The sequence below is a fragment of the Pelophylax lessonae genome (genome assembly GCF_965119305.1).
Source record: "Pelophylax lessonae genome assembly, chromosome: 2".
Lineage (NCBI taxonomy): Eukaryota > Metazoa > Chordata > Amphibia > Anura > Ranidae > Pelophylax > Pelophylax lessonae.
In genome coordinates this window covers 318,663,598-318,683,494 of record NC_138769.1, presented here as the reverse complement: position 1 = coordinate 318,683,494, position 19,897 = coordinate 318,663,598, and the positions used below count along the sequence as shown (strand labels likewise).

The window sequence follows — 19,897 nt, the reverse complement described above, 5'->3', positions numbered from 1 at the left end:
GGAATTTAGATAAATTCTTTTTTGTGAGTGTCACATATGGTCTAGTGTGGCATCCTAAAGCCTTACGATTTAATTTAGGCGTGGTAGCTCCAATAACCAGCAGATAGCTGGTGACAAGAGACTGATTCAAGTATAATAGAATGGCATGCCACTTCCAAATAGTTTTTACAAACAAGGAGCCAATGGAATCTCAAAGGTATAAGGTAGCCAATATATGGTGGCGATTAGATCCTATATGATACAAATAAAGGATCCACACAAGTCCTGTGGTAACAGGATGTTCAGTGTGTATATATAAGAGCAAATCTAATTGTAGCTTGAGGCCGGGAAAACCTGGAGGTATCAAGAATATGGTAACCCTTCCAACCTATGGTGGTGTGGATCCCAATGTATGCCGCCAACCATGGAGGGTATGTTTGTGTTGAATTCAACCTACATTTCCCACTTTTTTTCTTTTAAAGCAGGCAGAAACTTTAAACACCATTAACATCACCAGGATCAATATTAAACAAGTGGCCAAAGGGCCTCCCAATAATCCTGATGCGTCTTCTGGACCATGGTGAGGGGTCACTCTGCACAAACAGGGCTTTCCCCTCACTCTGATATTGGAAAGAATTGCTGCCCTCTCCCTCCCTGGAGTTCTCAGCAGCAGCAGACAGTACCTTACCTGGCGCAGTCTCTGGCAGGAGCAATGCAGCAATACAGCCTCTGATAAACACAGCACAGCTGTGTTTTTCTTTTATAATTTTATGAATGCATATGAATGATTGAGACCCTAAGAGGAGGTCAGTGAAGCTTACAGACACCTAGAGGAGGAGCACCCTGGTGGCATCCTGTGGAACAATCTTTATGGTGATTGTGACTCTGTAGTGGGGTCATTATTTGGAGGTGATCAGGCAATTTAGCCAAGGGTGGTGGTCACTGAATTCACTGGATCACAATTATTTTCAGATTTCCACTTTGGACTGTCAGTTGAATTACACAGCGGTGGATTTTACATATTGTGACTTTGTTTATCATTGTTTATTTATATTTTATACTTTATTGCACTTATATTGGTTGCGCTACACTGAATATGGTATATGTTTACTCGTTTTGAGAGTTTAAGGTGGATACACTCTGTCAGGTGAGGGCAACAATCAATTTTTAGCCTCAGTTAAGGCTATTATATTTTCAAACAGGATTTTGGCACATAATTTAATATTGCGCTGATTATACACTGTTTTACATTTCCCATCAGACTCCTCCCAGCTCCATCTGTTCCTCCTAGGTGGCTTTTTGTCATTCCTAGGCACAGCAATCTATAGCCTCCTTCCCTGTGTTGATAAATGAACTGTGCTGGGCTACATTCATAAATTCTACCCTTAATATTAAATAGGAATTAATAGGAAAACCAAACAAAATATAATAGTGACAGTCCAAAAACTCCACACTGGTATAGTGATATGTGAAATGACACTCCAAAATGAAGAAAGTAGTGCTATGGTTCCCTTGCCAGGTGAGTCTCTGCCACCAGGCAAACAAAGCAGAAGGCTACCAGAGTGATATGACTCCCATATTCTAGAGAAGTCAGATAACGCTCTGTATGGTTATGACCAATGTTCCACCAAACTAAACACTCCCATCCCTCAAATTTTCAACCAAGGGGGAAATGTTGCTTTAAGACTCCATCTCCAAAGTTCACTCAAATGTGCATATGCATGTCAAAAATAAAGGAGACCAAGCGCCCCACATAGTGTAAAACCGAATAAATGTATTGATAAAAAATACATATTATGTGCTCACAAGTGAAAGGAATAAAATTGCACTGCCAGTATTGTAATCCAAAATCGACAGGAATGAACTTCCGGGGACATATCCAGGAACATAATGAGGTCACGGAACGTAGCTCTGTCCAACGCATTTTGGCACATCTGACGTCTTCTAGGGTGGTGGGCTGGGCATAATCAGGCTGCACACAACCCTGGAAATGGCCAGTGTTCAGTCCTTCTTACAGTAGCCACTCCTGTCCCTCTGTCAGCTGCAGGGGAAGGGAGGGAATAGCGGAGACAGTCTAAGCTGACAGCCCATTCTTTGCTGCTGCTTCTTTGCTGCCCGCATTGCAGACCAGGCTACATACCCTATCTTTATTTTTCTTGAATGAGAACTTCTGGTTAAAATTAACATGAATTGCTACAGGTACTATAATGTTTGCTTTTGGGTGATTCTTGCTGAACTCCTTTAACTGCATCAAATCAGTGAAACTCCTGCCAAACCAGGCTTTTTTTTACATGTCATCATCTGCTTGCCTATGCAGAGCCTGTTTTCACTTTTTCTTGATAAAACTATTTTCCTTTGTGAAGAATTGCAGGAAATGAACTACAGGATGGAGATTTCTCCATCATATGCTTTTATTCTAGCAGATATGTCATTTGTTAGGCTGATTTTTTTCATTCAATAACTTCCTCGTTTTTGAGAGGTAATTTTTGTCTCCAGAATTTGGAAATAAATGCGTAAAAAGTTGTTTGTCATAAAGTAGAGCAAGAGGAACTTGGCTATGTAGAAAATAAGCCGTCAACAAGAAAAATACATCAAAAGGTTTTTACAAAAGGATTACATTTGAAAAAAGACACATAAGAGAATGCAATGCAATAAATTAGTTATCAATTGTTATTGACAAATTATAGTTATAGTCATATAAAACAGCAATCATTTTGTGGTCAGTTTTAGGGTGAATACAGCCAGTTACTGAGGGCCTATTCTCCCCACTGAGCTGCAGTAAGGCAAGCGTTACCGCAAAACACACATTACATGAGTTGGTGTACTGCCTTGCCATTCAAAGTGAAGACAAGTGCAGTGACCTATGTGTTGCATTTTGCTGTAGAAAATTACAATCTGCCCCATTTTCACATGTGGTGTATTTCAGCCCATTCATTTGAAATTAGCTGCTCAACCCATCTCACTGTAATGCAAGTCAAAGCACCACATAGCATGCATTGCAGCACTCAGCGTTATGCTGCACAGACAGTGATCACACATATTAAAGAAGACTGTAAAGTAGGGAAAAAAATATTGTTGACTTATTCCGTTCTCTCTTCACAGCTGGCTGGTGTACAGCAAGCCATTATTTGATGGTGATCCTTACATACTAGAACCTGGGGGGTATCCAAACAGGAAAGCTTGGAATGGGCAGGACTCACACTTGTGTTCCTTACAGCCTGCACGAATTGTAAGTAATGTCTGCATTGCACTTACTCTCTTTTCAATCCAACCATAGGCTATCTTCAATTTGTACTATTAGTGTATGTAAAGTTTTATCACAGTACAATTCTATATATTAAAAATATACATATTTTTTTTTTGTAGGGAGGCCCCACAGTGGAGAAACCTAACGAACCTAAGGTTAGTACTGTATAATTAGAGACATAGTATAAAAGTGTGTGTGTGTCTGTAGTCAACATTTCCTAGGGAAGGACCCTAATGTGCAAGTTACATAGTTACATAGTTAGTGAGGTTGAAAAAAGACATCAGTCCATCCAGTTCAACCTATGATGTGCGTGTGTGTGTCTACTGTTAACCACACATTGTATACCCCTGTATGTTGTGGTCTTTAAGGTGCCCATCTAATAGTTTTTTGAAACTATCAATGCTCCCTGCTGATACGACTGTTTGCGGAAGAGAATTCCACATCCTTACTGCTCTTACAGTGAAGAACCCCCTGCGTGTTTTAAGGTTAAACCGCCTTTCCTCTAGTTTTAGTGAGTGGCTACGCGTCTTATTGTATTTCCTTTCTCTGAATAGGTTTTTCCATATGCTAGGGTTTTCAGTACAATATTTGTACATTTATATCATATCCCCCCTCAATCGTCTCTTCTCCAGAGAGAATAAATTCAGTGCTTGTAGTCTTTCCTCATAGCTGATGTCTTCCAGTCCCCTAATTATTTTTGTTGTCCTTCTCTGGACTTTCTCCAGTTCCAGCACATTCTTCCTGAGGACCGGTGCCCAGAACTGGACAGCATACTCCAGCTGTGGCCGGACCAGAGTCTTGTATAGTGGGAGAATAATCTCTTAATTTCTGGAGTGAATCCCCTTTTATATACATCCCAGTATTCTGTTGGCTTTGCTTGCAGCGGTTTGGCATTGCATGCCACTGCCAAGCCTGTTGTCTACCAGTACCCCCAGGTCCTTTTCCATCCTAGACTCACCCAGAGGTCCCCCCCCCCCCCCAGTGAGTAGCTTGCTTTCTGGTTTCTGGCACCCAGGTGCATTACTTTACATTTTTCAACATTGAACCTCATCTGCCATGTAGTTGCCCACCCAATAATTTTGTTCAGGTCCGCTTGTAAGGTTTCCACATCCTGCATAGAAGATATTGGCATGCTTAGTTTAGTTTTATCCACAAATACTGAGATTTTGCTCGATATCCCCTCCTCTAGATCATTTATGAATAAATTAAACAGGATTGGCCCCAGGACAGAACCCTGGGGGACCCCGCTTTCCACACCCGCCCAATCTGAGTACTCCCCATTAATCACCACCCTTTGCAACCTCCCTTGGAGCCAGTTCTCTATCCAGGTACTCACCTTATGGTCCATACCTACCTTCCTTAGTTTGAACAGTAAGCGTTTGTGGGGAACGGTGTCAAAGGCCTTTGCGAAGTCCAGGTACACCACATCCACAGGCTTACCTTTATCTAGGTGGCAGCTCACTTCATCATAGAAGGTTAATAGATTGGTTTGGCAAGAACGATTTTTCATGATTCCATGCTGATTACTACTAATAATACTGTTTTCATTACTAAAGTCTTGTATGTGGTCCCTTAACATCCCCTCCAAAATCTTGCAGACTACTGATGTTAGGCTGACCGGCCTATAGTTACCCGGGATATATCTCAGCCCCTTTTTAAATATTGGTACCACGTTGGCTTTTTTCCAATCAGCGGGCACCATACCCGTCTGTAAACTATCCTTAAAGATCAAGAATAATGGTCTGGCAATCACCTGGCTGAGCTCTTTAAGAACCCTCGGGTGCAAGCCATCCGGTCCCGGTGATTTATTTATGTCAAGTTTCTCTAGTTTAGTTCTAAGTCTATCTTCTAGAATATAAATAAATCCGCGCTAAGGATGTCAGAGGATAAATTAAATGCGTGCACAAGTAAGCTGCAGCCTCACTTAAAATATAGCCAAAAAAAGGCTATATAAATATGTATGTAAATATGAAGTGGTGGCGCTGCTTATAAAGTGCAAACAGGTATATATAAATATATAAAATGAAACAAATATAATGTAGAAACACAGATGTGATTGAGGAATAAAAGTATAAATATAAATGGTGGATATGTAAATAATACCACAGTATAGTGAAATTCCAACATAAAATGGTATTGGGAATGAGTTAATATGAAATATATGAAAAAATATGAAAATATAATAATAAAATGAAGTAAAATATAAATAACCACCAGAGTGCGTAGTATAAAGAGCAAGGTACTAAAATATATATATATCTCTTAATATATACCTAAAATAATAATATCAGCATGTTGCAATAAAAATACATAGGCAATGGTATAATATAAAAAGTAGTGCAAAAAGTGCAACAATTAAATTGGGTGTGCGGGAAACTTTTCCAGAAAAAATGAATAAAGTGTGGGAAACTATTTTTACAAAGTGCAACAAGAAGTGATGTGATCTAAATTCATGTGATAAATAGTCCGTATAATAATAAAGGTGCAAACAATATTATGAGCAAGCTCAATGTGCAAAGAAGTATGAACTCCAAGGTAGAAATCCAAGGTAGAAATAAAAAATAGTATTAGATCAGATCAGCTATTAAGATAAGTCCATATATAGATGGTTGTGCCCCAAGGAGTGGTGAATGGATAAGTATCCAGCGGTGACCCCCAAGGTGGGTGACTGGCGAGTGGCGGGGAAACCTCTAGTAGAAAAACCTACTCACCAGATGTACCCACCCCACACAGGGGTATAGGGCAGGTACTGTAGTAATATCCTGTTGGTCCTGGCTCTGGGTAGTGGTTCCCTTCCTGGGGGAGATGTAGTATAGGGTCCGCAGGGATATCCTAAAGTGAGATCTTATCCGATAGTAGGATATCCAACGATCCGTGGGGTGAACTGATATGGCCACTCAAAGGTATGTGGATGGAGGGATCATATAAATGGAAAAGAACTCGATAGTGTAATACCGTTTTTAAAGTTTATTCCTTCCAGCAGTAACATAAAAATGGGTACTCACATAGATAAAATCAGTAAACAGCGAGGTAGTGGCGTCCCGGAACGCAATGCGTTCCAACTGGAGACCGGAACCGGAAGTGACGTGACGGCGCTGTACGCGTTTCGTCATGTGACGTCTTCTGCAGCGTCCAGTCACTTCCAGCGTAAGCCCTTTTGTATATGGTGGTTGCTAAGCGACGGGGCTCGTTTGTGAAATACAACGAGAAGTAGCAGGTGTTCAATATAGACTGATGCCGTAGGTCAATTGCGAAAACGTGTGGTGCAACTAATAAGAAAATACGACCATGGCTTTCTTCTTGGCAATTGCAAACCAAGTGTGTGTATATTTCGATCAATATCCTATGATAAATCCAATAACCCACGCCCGCTTGGTTGAACCACCATATATACATACAGGGAGGTATACAACATATATATATATAATAATAAAAAATACTAAACATTTTATTTAATAACAAATATTATAAAAACAGAGGATGAGTGTAAAATATAGAATCTTATATAGTATGTCGTCTGGTGGAAGAAAGTATATAGAGGAGACAAGGAATATAGAGGAGACAAGGAATGTGATCATATATAATGCGCCATCTGGTGGACGGACATATATATGGTATTAACTATATGATGTATATACTAAAAGTGTGTATATAATATAATTTAAATAATTAAAATAATTATAAAGCATGATAGTGATTTATAAAAATTATTATAAAATTAATATGTGGTAATTGGTGAAAAGCAATGTGAATAAAGGTATAAAAATTATACAATTGATAATATTGAATATCAGTAATTTTAAGTGTTTATATAACATGAAGATGTGATATAAAATAAAAATATATATATATATATAAAATTAATATATAAAAATGTGATAAATTGGTGAGAAGTAATATGGATTAAAATATAAAATAAATATGTAGTATATTATGAAAGACAAAGTAAGGTGGAATACTACGGAGGAGGACATCTAGTGGATGGTCAATATACTACACCGAGAGTATATATATAAGATGCTAAATGGATAAAGTAAAAAGGATTGAGTGTAATATATTCAGATGATATGATTAGACTAATAAATATAGATGTATATGGGATGTAGATTAATGGCATTAGATAAGATATAGGAGTGGAGGTTATGTAAAATTAAAATACATTTTATAGTGATAAAATAGGATAATGAGGAATATGAATATAGAAAATAAAAGATAAAAATATTGGGATAATGGAAAAAATTAAGATAAAAAAGGGGAATTTAAAAATTGGAAATAAAACAGTTGAGGTCTATGTCCAAATTGAGTCCCCTAGGCTGAAGTGTATTAAGCCGGTAAATCCAGCTAGTTTCGTTTTTAGAGATTTTGATTCTTTTATTTTCGCCTCTCCAGTGTCCAGTAATGGAGTCGATTCCCACAAAAGTAAGGCACCTTGGGTCCTTATTATGTACCTCTGCGAAGTGTCTGGAGAGGCTATGTTTCGTAAACCCCTTTTTTATGTTCTTAACATGCTCTCTGATGCGTACAAACAAAGGCCTGGTGGTCCTGCCCACATATTGGAGCCGACAAGGGCACTCTACTAGATAAGTCACATGGGTGGTCTGACAAGTTATTCGTTTGTTAATCTTGAACTCTTCCCCACTCCATCTGGATTTGAAATGTAGTGTCTTTCTAGGTTGTTTGCTGGTTGATCTACAGGGTAAACATCTATTACATCGAAAAAACCTTTTTAAATCAGGGAACAATTTTACTGGTTTGGGGGGATCAACTGCATTGTGAACCAGTTGGTTGCGTAGGTTAGGGGCTTTTCTGTATATAAATCTCGGTTGTCTGGGTAGCATTTTGGACAAAGTTTTATCAGACTTCAGAATAGGCCAGTATTTCTTCACGATGTTCTCTGTTTGTCTGAAGTTTTGATGAAAACCGGTAATAAAAGCTAGCTCATTCGATTTTTGTTCCGGCACGTTAGTTTTATGTAGTAATTCTTCTCTATCCGTTCTCAATATTTTATTTCTGGCCGTAATTAGCTTCTGTCTGTCATATCCCTTTTCTTCAAATCTGTTTATTAAAATATCCGTTTGTAGTATATAGTCTTCCAAATTGTCACAATTTCTTCTGATCCTGACGAATTGGCTTTTTGGGATTCCTTCTTTCCATCTAGGATGGTGACAACTGGTACTGGGTATATATCCGTTCCTGTCTGTAGGTTTAAAATAAGTCCTACTTTTAAGTATATTATTTTCTTTAAAAATGTTAAGATCCAAATAATTTATCTGGTTAAAACTCCAATCTCCTGTAAACTTAATGCCATATGGATTCTCATTCATCTTTAAAAAGAAATTGTTCAAAGTTTCTTCAGTCCCCTCCCATAAAATGATGATATCATCTATATATCGTCTGTAAAATATCAATTCTGGTATATTTTGGCTATAAATGATGTTCTCTTCTAAAAGGTCCATAAACAGGTTCGCTACGCTGGGTGCGTAGCGTGCTCCCATTGCGACCCCTTTTGTTTGTAAATAATATTTGTTTTTATGCCAGAAGAAATTACTACTCATAGTGAGTTTTAGACCATCCAATATGTATTTTATTTGCGTTTGTTTTAACTTAGTGCGTTCATGTAAAGCAATATCTACTGCTTCTAATCCCTCCGTCTGGTTGATGCTGGTATAAAGAGAGTTAGCATCTATTGTCGCCAGGATACATCCTTCTGGTAATTGTACTTCTTTTAGTGCTTTTATCAGCTCTGAGCTGTCTTTAAGGTATGATTTTCCCATTTTTACAGCCGGCTGTAAGTATCCATCCAGATACTCCCCCAGTCTGGAAAATAGTGAGTCCACACCACTCACGATGGGCCTTCCTGGGGGTTTAACGGGATCTTTATGTATTTTGGGTAAATAATACAGTACTGGAATTTTACTTGAATTGGGTAATAAATATTGTGCTTCCTTCTTGTTCAAAATCCCCAATTCTTTACCCTTATTGATGAAATCTTTTAGCTTCTTCCTATATGTCGTGGTTGGGTTGCTTTTCAGTTTTTTATAGGTATCTTCCACACTTAATAAATTATTCATTTCCTGTTCGTAATCAGTTTTGTTCAGAATTACTAATCCTCCTCCCTTGTCTGCGGGTCGGATTATGATTCCCTTTCTGTCTTCCAATTGTTTGATAGCTGCTTTTACTTTATTGAATTTTTTATGTGGTTTCTTTATCTTCCTCAAGTCCTCCTCTACCATCTTCTTAAAAGCGCTGATACACTCACCCCCAGGGACTGATGGGTTAAAAACCGAGTTGTTCCTGAGGCCTGAGTGTACAAAATTGGGGTCGGAAGTAGACTGTGTATGTCCTTTTATTTTAAAAAATTTTTTAATATTCAATTTTCTTAAAAATTTGTGAAGGTCGATAAAAATTTCAAAGGGGTCAGCATCCTTGGTGGGAGCGAATTTGAGGCCAAGATCTAAAAGTTGAAGTTCATCCTCATTAAAATTAATGTCTGTAAGGTTAAAAATCCCTTGACCTAAAATTCTCGTTTTCGTTTTCTTCCTCCCACCTCTCTTACCCCTCTTACGTCTTCTTCTTCTTCCCAGTAGTAATTCTGTTGTTGGGGTCTCGTGTATCCTCCTAGTGGGGGTCCCCTCCATTGGTTCTGGTATTCCCCCCCTCTGTATGCATTGGGTCTTCTGTCTTCGTGGTAATTGCGATTCCATCTGTTCTGCTGGTCTTGTGGTCCTCTCCATCCTATGTTTCTTTGTGGTCTGTACCATCCTTGTTGTCTGTAAGGAGGTGGTGGTCTTCTTTGGTGGCCTCCACGGAAAAAATCCCTTTGTGTGTTGTAATTCGGTCTGTCCCTATATTCTCTGCCTGGAGTATATGTATCCATCCTGGCTAACGGAGAGAACCTATTGTGCATAGGGAGATTAAAATTTCTTTGGTTGGGTGTGTTGACCCTGTTGTACTCCCTGGGTGGTGTACGTGGTCTCTCTTGCGTTCTGGGTGTATTCCTAGGTGGTAGGGGCCTATTCTCTTGGGTAGGCGGTCTGTTGTCCTCTATATCTCTATTAGGTCTGAAGGTGAACAACTGTGGAGTCCTGGGGGCTGGTGTAGCTAGGGACTCCTCATATTCATCTTCATCTACCGATGTATCCCTGGACTCAAAGGCATTTGGAGTAGTGGGAATCTCCATTTCTTCTTCCGCTGTTTGCCATTTATATACTTTGGAACTCTTGTAATCCGTGACATCTCTACTATACTTTTTTTGCTTTTTTTGTTGTATGGCCGAATCGTATTTTGCAATATAGGTTTGAAGTTCCTTTTCTTTATCTTTGTATTCCTTGTGAGGTAAGAATGGAATAAGTGCCGTCTTTAAATCTGTAATCTGTGTTTCTATGTTCCTTAATTTAGTCTGTCTTCTTTTGATGATAAGTGTGAGAAGGTCAGTTTCACACCGATTAAAAAATATATACCATTCTTCTGTTAGAGTGATATCATTAAGACCATCATTGGGATTCACATCCCATCTTAGTCGTCTGGGGGTAATTTTATCTCTAATATACATTTCCAGGGTTGAAATGTCCCACCAGACCCTAAGTTGTTTTTCTAGGGCGTGTTTAAGTTGTTTAAAAAGCCCGTCCATGTCTTGTCTATTGGTTACTCTCTCCTGGTTAAAAATATCCTCAATGTTGATTTTCCTATTGTTTATATATCCAAAGATATCCGAAGCTGCAGGATTAGCCATGCCCAATGAGGGTATGTGTGAAATAGAATATAAATAAATCCGCGCTAAGGATGTCAGAGGATAAATTAAATGCGTGCACAAGTAAGCTGCAGCCTCACTTAAAATATAGCCAAAAAAAGGCTATATAAATATGTATGTAAATATGAAGTGGTGGCGCTGCTTATAAAGTGCAAACAGGTATATATAAATATATAAAATGAAACAAATATAATGTAGAAACACAGATGTGATTGAGGAATAAAAGTATAAATATAAATGGTGGATATGTAAATAATACCACAGTATAGTGAAATTCCAACATAAAATGGTATTGGGAATGAGTTAATATGAAATATATGAAAAAATATGAAAATATAATAATAAAATGAAGTAAAATATAAATAACCACCAGAGTGCGTAGTATAAAGAGCAAGGTACTAAAATATATATATCTCTTAATATATACCTAAAATAATAATATCAGCATGTTGCAATAAAAATACATAGGCAATGGTATAATATAAAAAGTAGTGCAAAAAGTGCAACAATTAAATTGGGTGTGCGGGAAACTTTTCCAGAAAAAATGAATAAAGTGCGGGAAACTATTTTTACAAAGTGCAACAAGAAGTGATGTGATCTAAATTCATGTGATAAATAGTCCGTATAATAATAAAGGTGCAAACAATATTATGAGCAAGCTCAATGTGCAAAGAAGTATGAACTCCAAGGTAGAAATCCAAGGTAGAAATAAAAAATAGTATTAGATCAGATCAGCTATTAAGATAAGTCCATATATAGATGGTTGTGCCCCAAGGAGTGGTGAATGGATAAGTATCCAGCGGTGACCCCCAAGGTGGGTGACTGGCGAGTGGCGGGGAAACCTCTAGTAGAAAAACCTACTCACCAGATGTACCCACCCCACACAGGGGTATAGGGCAGGTACTGTAGTAATATCCTGTTGGTCCTGGCTCTGGGTAGTGGTTCCCTTCCTGGGGGAGATGTAGTATAGGGTCCGCAGGGATATCCTAAAGTGAGATCTTATCCGATAGTATTTTTTATTATTATATAGATATATGTTGTATACCTCCCTGTATGTATATATGGTGGTTCAACCAAGCGGGCGTGGGTTATTGGATTTATCATAGGATATTGATCGAAATATACACACACTTGGTTTGCAATTGCCAAGAAGAAAGCCATGGTCGTATTTTCTTATTAGTTGCACCACACGTTTTCGCAATTGACCTACGGCATCAGTCTATATTGAACACCTGCTACTTCTCGTTGTATTTCACAAACGAGCCCCGTCGCTTAGCAACCACCATATACAAAAGGGCTTACGCTGGAAGTGACTGGACGCTGCAGAAGACGTCACATGACGAAACGCGTACAGCGCCGTCACGTCACTTCCGGTTCCGGTCTCCAGTTGGAACGCATTGCGTTCCGGGACGCCACTACCTCGCTGTTTACTGATTTTATCTATGTGAGTACCCATTTTTATGTTACTGCTGGAAGGAATAAACTTTAAAAACGGTATTACACTATCGAGTTCTTTTCCATTTATATGATCCCTCCATCCACATACCTTTGAGTGGCCATATCAGTTCACCCCACGGATCGTTGGATATCCTACTATCGGATAAGATCTCACTTTAGGATATCCCTGCGGACCCTATACTACATCTCCCCCAGGAAGGGAACCACTACCCAGAGCCAGGACCAACAGGATATTACTACAGTACCTGCCCTATACCCCTGTGTGGGGTGGGTACATCTGGTGAGTAGGTTTTTCTACTAGAGGTTTCCCCGCCACTCGCCAGTCACCCACCTTGGGGGTCACCGCTGGATACTTATCCATTCACCACTCCTTGGGGCACAACCATCTATATATGGACTTATCTTAATAGCTGATCTGATCTAATACTATTTTTTATTTCTACCTTGGATTTCTACCTTGGAGTTCATACTTCTTTGCACATTGAGCTTGCTCATAATATTGTTTGCACCTTTATTATTATACGGACTATTTATCACATGAATTTAGATCACATCACTTCTTGTTGCACTTTGTAAAAATAGTTTCCCGCACTTTATTCATTTTTTCTGGAAAAGTTTCCCGCACACCCAATTTAATTGTTGCACTTTTTGCACTACTTTTTATATTATACCATTGCCTATGTATTTTTATTGCAACATGCTGATATTATTATTTTAGGTATATATTAAGAGATATATATATTTTAGTACCTTGCTCTTTATACTACGCACTCTGGTGGTTATTTATATTTTACTTCATTTTATTATTATATTTTCATATTTTTTCATATATTTCATATTAACTCATTCCCAATACCATTTTATGTTGGAATTTCACTATACTGTGGTATTATTTACATATCCACCATTTATATTTATACTTTTATTCCTCAATCACATCTGTGTTTCTACATTATATTTGTTTCATTTTATATATTTATATATACCTGTTTGCACTTTATAAGCAGCGCCACCACTTCATATTTACATACATATTTATATAGCCTTTTTTTGGCTATATTTTAAGTGAGGCTGCAGCTTACTTGTGCACGCATTTAATTTATCCTCTGACATCCTTAGCGCGGATTTATTTATATTCTATTTCACACATACCCTCATTGGGCATGGCTAATCCTGCAGCTTCGGATATCTTTGGATATATAAACAATAGGAAAATCAACATTGAGGATATTTTTAACCAGGAGAGAGTAACCAATAGACAAGACATGGACGGGCTTTTTAAACAACTTAAACACGCCCTAGAAAAACAACTTAGGGTCTGGTGGGACATTTCAACCCTGGAAATGTATATTAGAGATAAAATTACCCCCAGACGACTAAGATGGGATGTGAATCCCAATGATGGTCTTAATGATATCACTCTAACAGAAGAATGGTATATATTTTTTAATCGGTGTGAAACTGACCTTCTCACACTTATCATCAAAAGAAGACAGACTAAATTAAGGAACATAGAAACACAGATTACAGATTTAAAGACGGCACTTATTCCATTCTTACCTCACAAGGAATACAAAGATAAAGAAAAGGAACTTCAAACCTATATTGCAAAATACGATTCGGCCATACAACAAAAAAAGCAAAAAAAGTATAGTAGAGATGTCACGGATTACAAGAGTTCCAAAGTATATAAATGGCAAACAGCGGAAGAAGAAATGGAGATTCCCACTACTCCAAATGCCTTTGAGTCCAGGGATACATCGGTAGATGAAGATGAATATGAGGAGTCCCTAGCTACACCAGCCCCCAGGACTCCACAGTTGTTCACCTTCAGACCTAATAGAGATATAGAGGACAACAGACCGCCTACCCAAGAGAATAGGCCCCTACCACCTAGGAATACACCCAGAACGCAAGAGAGACCACGTACACCACCCAGGGAGTACAACAGGGTCAACACACCCAACCAAAGAAATTTTAATCTCCCTATGCACAATAGGTTCTCTCCGTTAGCCAGGATGGATACATATACTCCAGGCAGAGAATATAGGGACAGACCGAATTACAACACACAAAGGGATTTTTTCCGTGGAGGCCACCAAAGAAGACCACCACCTCCTTACAGACAACAAGGATGGTACAGACCACAAAGAAACATAGGATGGAGAGGACCACAAGACCAGCAGAACAGATGGAATCGCAATTACCACGAAGACAGAAGACCCAATGCATACAGAGGGGGGGAATACCAGAACCAATGGAGGGGACCCCCACTAGGAGGATACACGAGACCCCAACAACAGAATTACTACTGGGAAGAAGAAGAAGACGTAAGAGGGGTAAGAGAGGTGGGAGGAAGAAAACGAAGACGAGAATTTTAGGTCAAGGGATTTTTAACCTTACAGACATTAATTTTAATGAGGATGAACTTCAACTTTTAGATCTTGGCCTCAAATTCGCTCCCACCAAGGATGCTGACCCCTTTGAAATTTTTATCGACCTTCACAAATTTTTAAGAAAATTGAATATTAAAAAATTTTTTAAAATAAAAGGACATACACAGTCTACTTCCGACCCCAATTTTGTACACTCAGGCCTCAGGAACAACTCGGTTTTTAACCCATCAGTCCCTGGGGGTGAGTGTATCAGCGCTTTTAAGAAGATGGTAGAGGAGGACTTGAGGAAGATAAAGAAACCACATAAAAAATTCAATAAAGTAAAAGCAGCTATCAAACAATTGGAAGACAGAAAGGGAATCATAATCCGACCCGCAGACAAGGGAGGAGGATTAGTAATTCTGAACAAAACTGATTACGAACAGGAAATGAATAATTTATTAAGTGTGGAAGATACCTATAAAAAACTGAAAAGCAACCCAACCACGACATATAGGAAGAAGCTAAAAGATTTCATCAATAAGGGTAAAGAATTGGGGATTTTGAACAAGAAGGAAGCACAATATTTATTACCCAATTCAAGTAAAATTCCAGTACTGTATTATTTACCCAAAATACATAAAGATCCCGTTAAACCCCCAGGAAGGCCCATCGTGAGTGGTGTGGACTCACTATTTTCCAGACTGGGGGAGTATCTGGATGGATACTTACAGCCGGCTGTAAAAATGGGAAAATCATACCTTAAAGACAGCTCAGAGCTGATAAAAGCACTAAAAGAAGTACAATTACCAGAAGGATGTATCCTGGCGACAATAGATGCTAACTCTCTTTATACCAGCATCAACCAGACGGAGGGATTAGAAGCAGTAGATATTGCTTTACATGAACGCACTAAGTTAAAACAAACGCAAATAAAATACATATTGGATGGTCTAAAACTCACTATGAGTAGTAATTTCTTCTGGCATAAAAACAAATATTATTTACAAACAAAAGGGGTCGCAATGGGAGCACGCTACGCACCCAGCGTAGCGAACCTGTTTATGGACCTTTTAGAAGAGAACATCATTTATAGCCAAAATATACCAGAATTGATATTTTACAGACGATATATAGATGATATCATCATTTTATGGGAGGGGACTGAAGAAACTTTGAACAATTTCTTTTTAAAGATGAATGAGAATCCATATGGCATTAAGTTTACAGGAGATTGGAGTTTTAACCAGATAAATTATTTGGATCTTAACATTTTTAAAGAAAATAATATACTTAAAAGTAGGACTTATTTTAAACCTACAGACAGGAACGGATATATACCCAGTACCAGTTGTCACCATCCTAGATGGAAAGAAGGAATCCCAAAAAGCCAATTCGTCAGGATCAGAAGAAATTGTGACAATTTGGAAGACTATATACTACAAACGGATATTTTAATAAACAGATTTGAAGAAAAGGGATATGACAGACAGAAGCTAATTACGGCCAGAAATAAAATATTGAGAACGGATAGAGAAGAATTACTACATAAAACTAACGTGCCGGAACAAAAATCGAATGAGCTAGCTTTTATTACCGGTTTTCATCAAAACTTCAGACAAACAGAGAACATCGTGAAGAAATACTGGCCTATTCTGAAGTCTGATAAAACTTTGTCCAAAATGCTACCCAGACAACCGAGATTTATATACAGAAAAGCCCCTAACCTACGCAACCAACTGGTTCACAATGCAGTTGATCCCCCCAAACCAGTAAAATTGTTCCCTGATTTAAAAGGGTTTTTTCGATGTAATAGATGTTTACCCTGTAGATCAACCAGCAAACAACCTAGAAAGACACTACATTTCAAATCCAGATGGAGTGGGGAAGAGTTCAAGATTAACAAACTAATAACTTGTCAGACCACCCATGTGACTTATCTAGTAGAGTGCCCTTGTCGGCTCCAATATGTGGGCAGGACCACCAGGCCTTTGTTTGTACGCATCAGAGAGCATGTTAAGAACATAAAAAAGGGGTTTACGAAACATAGCCTCTCCAGACACTTCGCAGAGGTACATAATAAGGACCCAAGGTGCCTTACTTTTGTGGGAATCGACTCCATTACTGGACACTGGAGAGGCGAAAATAAAAGAATCAAAATCTCTAAAAACGAAACTAGCTGGATTTACCGGCTTAATACACTTCAGCCTAGGGGACTCAATTTGGACATAGACCTCAACTGTTTTATTTCCAATTTTTAAATTCCCCTTTTTTATCTTAATTTTTTCCATTATCCCAATATTTTTATCTTTTATTTTCTATATTCATATTCCTCATTATCCTATTTTATCACTATAAAATGTATTTTAATTTTACATAACCTCCACTCCTATATCTTATCTAATGCCATTAATCTACATCCCATATACATCTATATTTATTAGTCTAATCATATCATCTGAATATATTACACTCAATCCTTTTTACTTTATCCATTTAGCATCTTATATATATACTCTCGGTGTAGTATATTGACCATCCACTAGATGTCCTCCTCCGTAGTATTCCACCTTACTTTGTCTTTCATAATATACTACATATTTATTTTATATTTTAATCCATATTACTTCTCACCAATTTATCACATTTTTATATATTAATTTTATATATATATATATATTTTTATTTTATATCACATCTTCATGTTATATAAACACTTAAAATTACTGATATTCAATATTATCAATTGTATAATTTTTATACCTTTATTCACATTGCTTTTCACCAATTACCACATATTAATTTTATAATAATTTTTATAAATCACTATCATGCTTTATAATTATTTTAATTATTTAAATTATATTATATACACACTTTTAGTATATACATCATATAGTTAATACCATATATATGTCCGTCCACCAGATGGCGCATTATATATGATCACATTCCTTGTCTCCTCTATATTCCTTGTCTCCTCTATATACTTTCTTCCACCAGACGACATACTATATAAGATTCTATATTTTACACTCATCCTCTGTTTTTATAATATTTGTTATTAAATAAAATGTTTAGTATTTTTTATTATTATATATATATATGTTGTATACCTCCCTGTATGTATATATGGTGGTTCAACCAAGCGGGCGTGGGTTATTGGATTTATCATAGGATATTGATCGAAATATACACACACTTGGTTTGCAATTGCCAAGAAGAAAGCCATGGTCGTATTTTCTTATTAGTTGCACCACACGTTTTCGCAATTGACCTACGGCATCAGTCTATATTGAACACCTGCTACTTCTCGTTGTATTTCACAAACGAGCCCCGTCGCTTAGCAACCACCATATACAAAAGGGCTTACGCTGGAAGTGACTGGACGCTGCAGAAGACGTCACATGACGAAACGCGTACAGCGCCGTCACGTCACTTCCGGTTCCGGTCTCCAGTTGGAACGCATTGCGTTCCGGGAACGCGTACAGCGCCGTCACGTCACTTCCGGTTCCGGTCTCCAGTTGGAACGCATTGCGTTCCGGGACGCCACTACCTCGCTGTTTACTGATTTTATCTATGTGAGTACCCATTTTTATGTTACTGCTGGAAGGAATAAACTTTAAAAACGGTATTACACTATCGAGTTCTTTTCCATTTATATGATCCCTCCATCCACATACCTTTGAGTGGCCATATCAGTTCACCCCACGGATCGTTGGATATCCTACTATCGGATAAGATCTCACTTTAGGATATCCCTGCGGACCCTATACTACATCTCCCCCAGGAAGGGAACCACTACCCAGAGCCAGGACCAACAGGATATTACTACAGTACCTGCCCTATACCCCTGTGTGGGGTGGGTACATCTGGTGAGTAGGTTTTTCTACTAGAGGTTTCCCCGCCACTCGCCAGTCACCCACCTTGGGGGTCACCGCTGGATACTTATCCATTCACCACTCCTTGGGGCACAACCATCTATATATGGACTTATCTTAATAGCTGATCTGATCTAATACTATTTTTTATTTCTACCTTGGATTTCTACCTTGGAGTTCATACTTCTTTGCACATTGAGCTTGCTCATAATATTGTTTGCACCTTTATTATTATACGGACTATTTATCACATGAATTTAGATCACATCACTTCTTGTTGCACTTTGTAAAAATAGTTTCCCGCACTTTATTCATTTTTTCTGGAAAAGTTTCCCGCACACCCAATTTAATTGTTGCACTTTTTGCACTACTTTTTATATTATACCATTGCCTATGTATTTTTATTGCAACATGCTGATATTATTATTTTAGGTATATATTAAGAGATATATATATTTTAGTACCTTGCTCTTTATACTACGCACTCTGGTGGTTATTTATATTTTACTTCATTTTATTATTATATTTTCATATTTTTTCATATATTTCATATTAACTCATTCCCAATACCATTTTATGTTGGAATTTCACTATACTGTGGTATTATTTACATATCCACCATTTATATTTATACTTTTATTCCTCAATCACATCTGTGTTTCTACATTATATTTGTTTCATTTTATATATTTATATATACCTGTTTGCACTTTATAAGCAGCGCCACCACTTCATATTTACATACATAAGTCTATCTTCTGTTAGCCATGGCGGTATTTCCTGAGGTGTGTTGTTTAGTTTGGCCTTACAAGCTGGGTTAGTGTAGCCCCCCGATTCTTTTGTGAAGACTGAAGAGAAGAATTTATTTAACACTTCAGCCTTTTCCCTTTCCTCTGTGGCCAAAACTCCCTTATCGTCTTTTATGGGGCCAATGTGTTCTGGCCTCGCTTTCTTACTGTTTATATACTTAAAGAATTTCTTGGGGTTCTATTTACTCTCTTCCGCTATATGTCTCTCGTGTTCTATTTTAGCTGCCCTGATTTAGTCTTTACATTTCTTATTACACTCTTTGTAATGCTTGAATGCTGCCAATGACCCCTCAGTCTTGTATTTTTTGAAGGCCTTTCCTTTAGAATTAATATGCATTTTTATGTATGTGTAAGTGTATGTGAAAAAGTTATTAAAGCGGATCTTCACTGCATCGAAG

At 37.8% G+C, this 19,897-nt stretch overlaps 1 protein-coding gene across 1 annotated transcript in view; it reads left to right on the top strand.

Moving 5' to 3' along the window:
- The window catches only part of CRYBG2 (crystallin beta-gamma domain containing 2), a 221,013-nt gene that overhangs the window by 159,188 nt on the left and 41,928 nt on the right, over positions 1-19,897 (top strand). Inside the window, exons 10-11 of the mRNA XM_082248058.1 lie at positions 3,082-3,208; positions 3,346-3,381. Coding sequence (XP_082104184.1) covers positions 3,082-3,208; positions 3,346-3,381 — 163 coding nt within the window. The remainder of the gene's footprint in view (positions 1-3,081; positions 3,209-3,345; positions 3,382-19,897) is intronic.